Source organism: Pteropus vampyrus, unplaced genomic scaffold, assembly GCF_000151845.1.
Source record: "Pteropus vampyrus isolate Shadow unplaced genomic scaffold, Pvam_2.0 Scaffold241, whole genome shotgun sequence".
In the NCBI taxonomy this organism is placed as follows: Eukaryota; Metazoa; Chordata; class Mammalia; order Chiroptera; family Pteropodidae; genus Pteropus; species Pteropus vampyrus.
The window spans coordinates 1,283,840-1,285,117 of NW_011889022.1; the positions used below are offsets into that span (position 1 = coordinate 1,283,840).

General features: G+C 62.1%; 1 protein-coding gene across 1 annotated transcript in view; it reads left to right on the forward strand.

Annotated features, from left to right (window-relative positions):
* The first annotated feature begins 260 nt into the window (after window positions 1-260).
* TMCO1 (transmembrane and coiled-coil domains 1) overlaps window positions 261-1,278 on the forward strand; it is a 46,115-nt gene continuing 45,097 nt past the window's right edge. The window contains exons 1-2 of the mRNA XM_023519925.1: window positions 261-302; window positions 1,052-1,236. Of these exons, the coding sequence (XP_023375693.1) occupies window positions 261-302; window positions 1,052-1,236 (227 nt within the window). The remainder of the gene's footprint in view (window positions 303-1,051; window positions 1,237-1,278) is intronic.

Here is a 1,278-nt window from a genome sequence, read left to right on the forward strand (position 1 = left end):
GAGGGGAAGGGATTCACTTCACCTCCTAGGATCTGTTTCCGCCTCCGTAGTGACTAAATTATTTAGATGATCACCAAGGTCATTTTGTTTCTAAAGGCTACACACACCTTCCAGCTTAAGTCTGCTTCTCCAGAGGGGGACTGGCCCTCAGCTTAACATCTGGCCCCAACTTTACAGCAGACATAATGGTGCCAGGAGCGCTGGGAACACAATCCCCCTCTCCACCCTCCCCCCCCCAAAAAGTCTCGTGCAAGAGGAATATGCTACGGGAAGAAGAGGGCGAGAATAATTCTAAAAAGCCGGTAAAGCTTACTGAGTGAGCGGGCATCTGGTTTTGCTTAGAACTACTAGTAAGAGTACTAGTAAAGAACACGTAAAAATGTTAAAGAAAAAAAAAACGCATTCGACCAGGGCAAATGCGGCATCAGCTTTTGGGACCTAAAAGTAGGCAGACTCCTCGCCCTGGGCGCTGGGGACCGGATCAATTTAATCAAAACGGAAGTCCCCCAGCGCCAGCTGCCAGGTCCGGGCCCCGTGCGCCTAAGCAGTCCCGACCTGGAGGGGAAAATGTGGAACCAAGATGGAGGAGGGGCCCCGGCGGAGTCGGCTCCGGGCGAAAACCTCGTGGCGGCTTCTCATGGCGCCAGCCGCCTTCCCGCTCCCCTGTCCTGCCGGCGGGCACCGTCCCGACCGCCGCCCGGCGCGCAGCGCCCACCTCGCAGGCGCCCCTGGCGGAGCCCGGCCCGGAACCACGCTGGAGGCGGTTAAACAGCAGGGCTGAGACCAGCCACACCTCGGAGGGAGTTCGGGGAGCAGAGGAAGAAACATCTGGGAGGGCTCCGCCCTGCTCCACCTGCAGGGAAGGCAGGGGTGAGAGGGGCGCACTCCCGGTCTCTCCTCGCGGATAAAACAAAGAGAGCGGGCTCCGGGGGAGCCGGACACCCGCGGGGGGGACACTTTCCGGCGCCGCAGCGCGCTCGGCCGGGGCACCCGAGAGCACGGAGCCAGGGAACTTTCTCAGGGACGCCTGCCACGTTTCCCCGACAAGCAGCAACAGGGAAAGCCCGACTATTCCCATCTCAAGGGGGCCACCGACCTTGGTGGCTCTCGGGATTTTACCCGGAAAAACTGCAATCCCGACCCGCGCGCGTCCAGCCCAAGCGGGGCTCCCCTTCCCCGGACGCGCCCCGCGCGCTCTCGCAGCCGCCCCTCGGGTCCGGGCTCGCCGCGCTCTCGGTATCCACGCGGGCGCGGGGACAGGGTGCATCGGGGACTCGT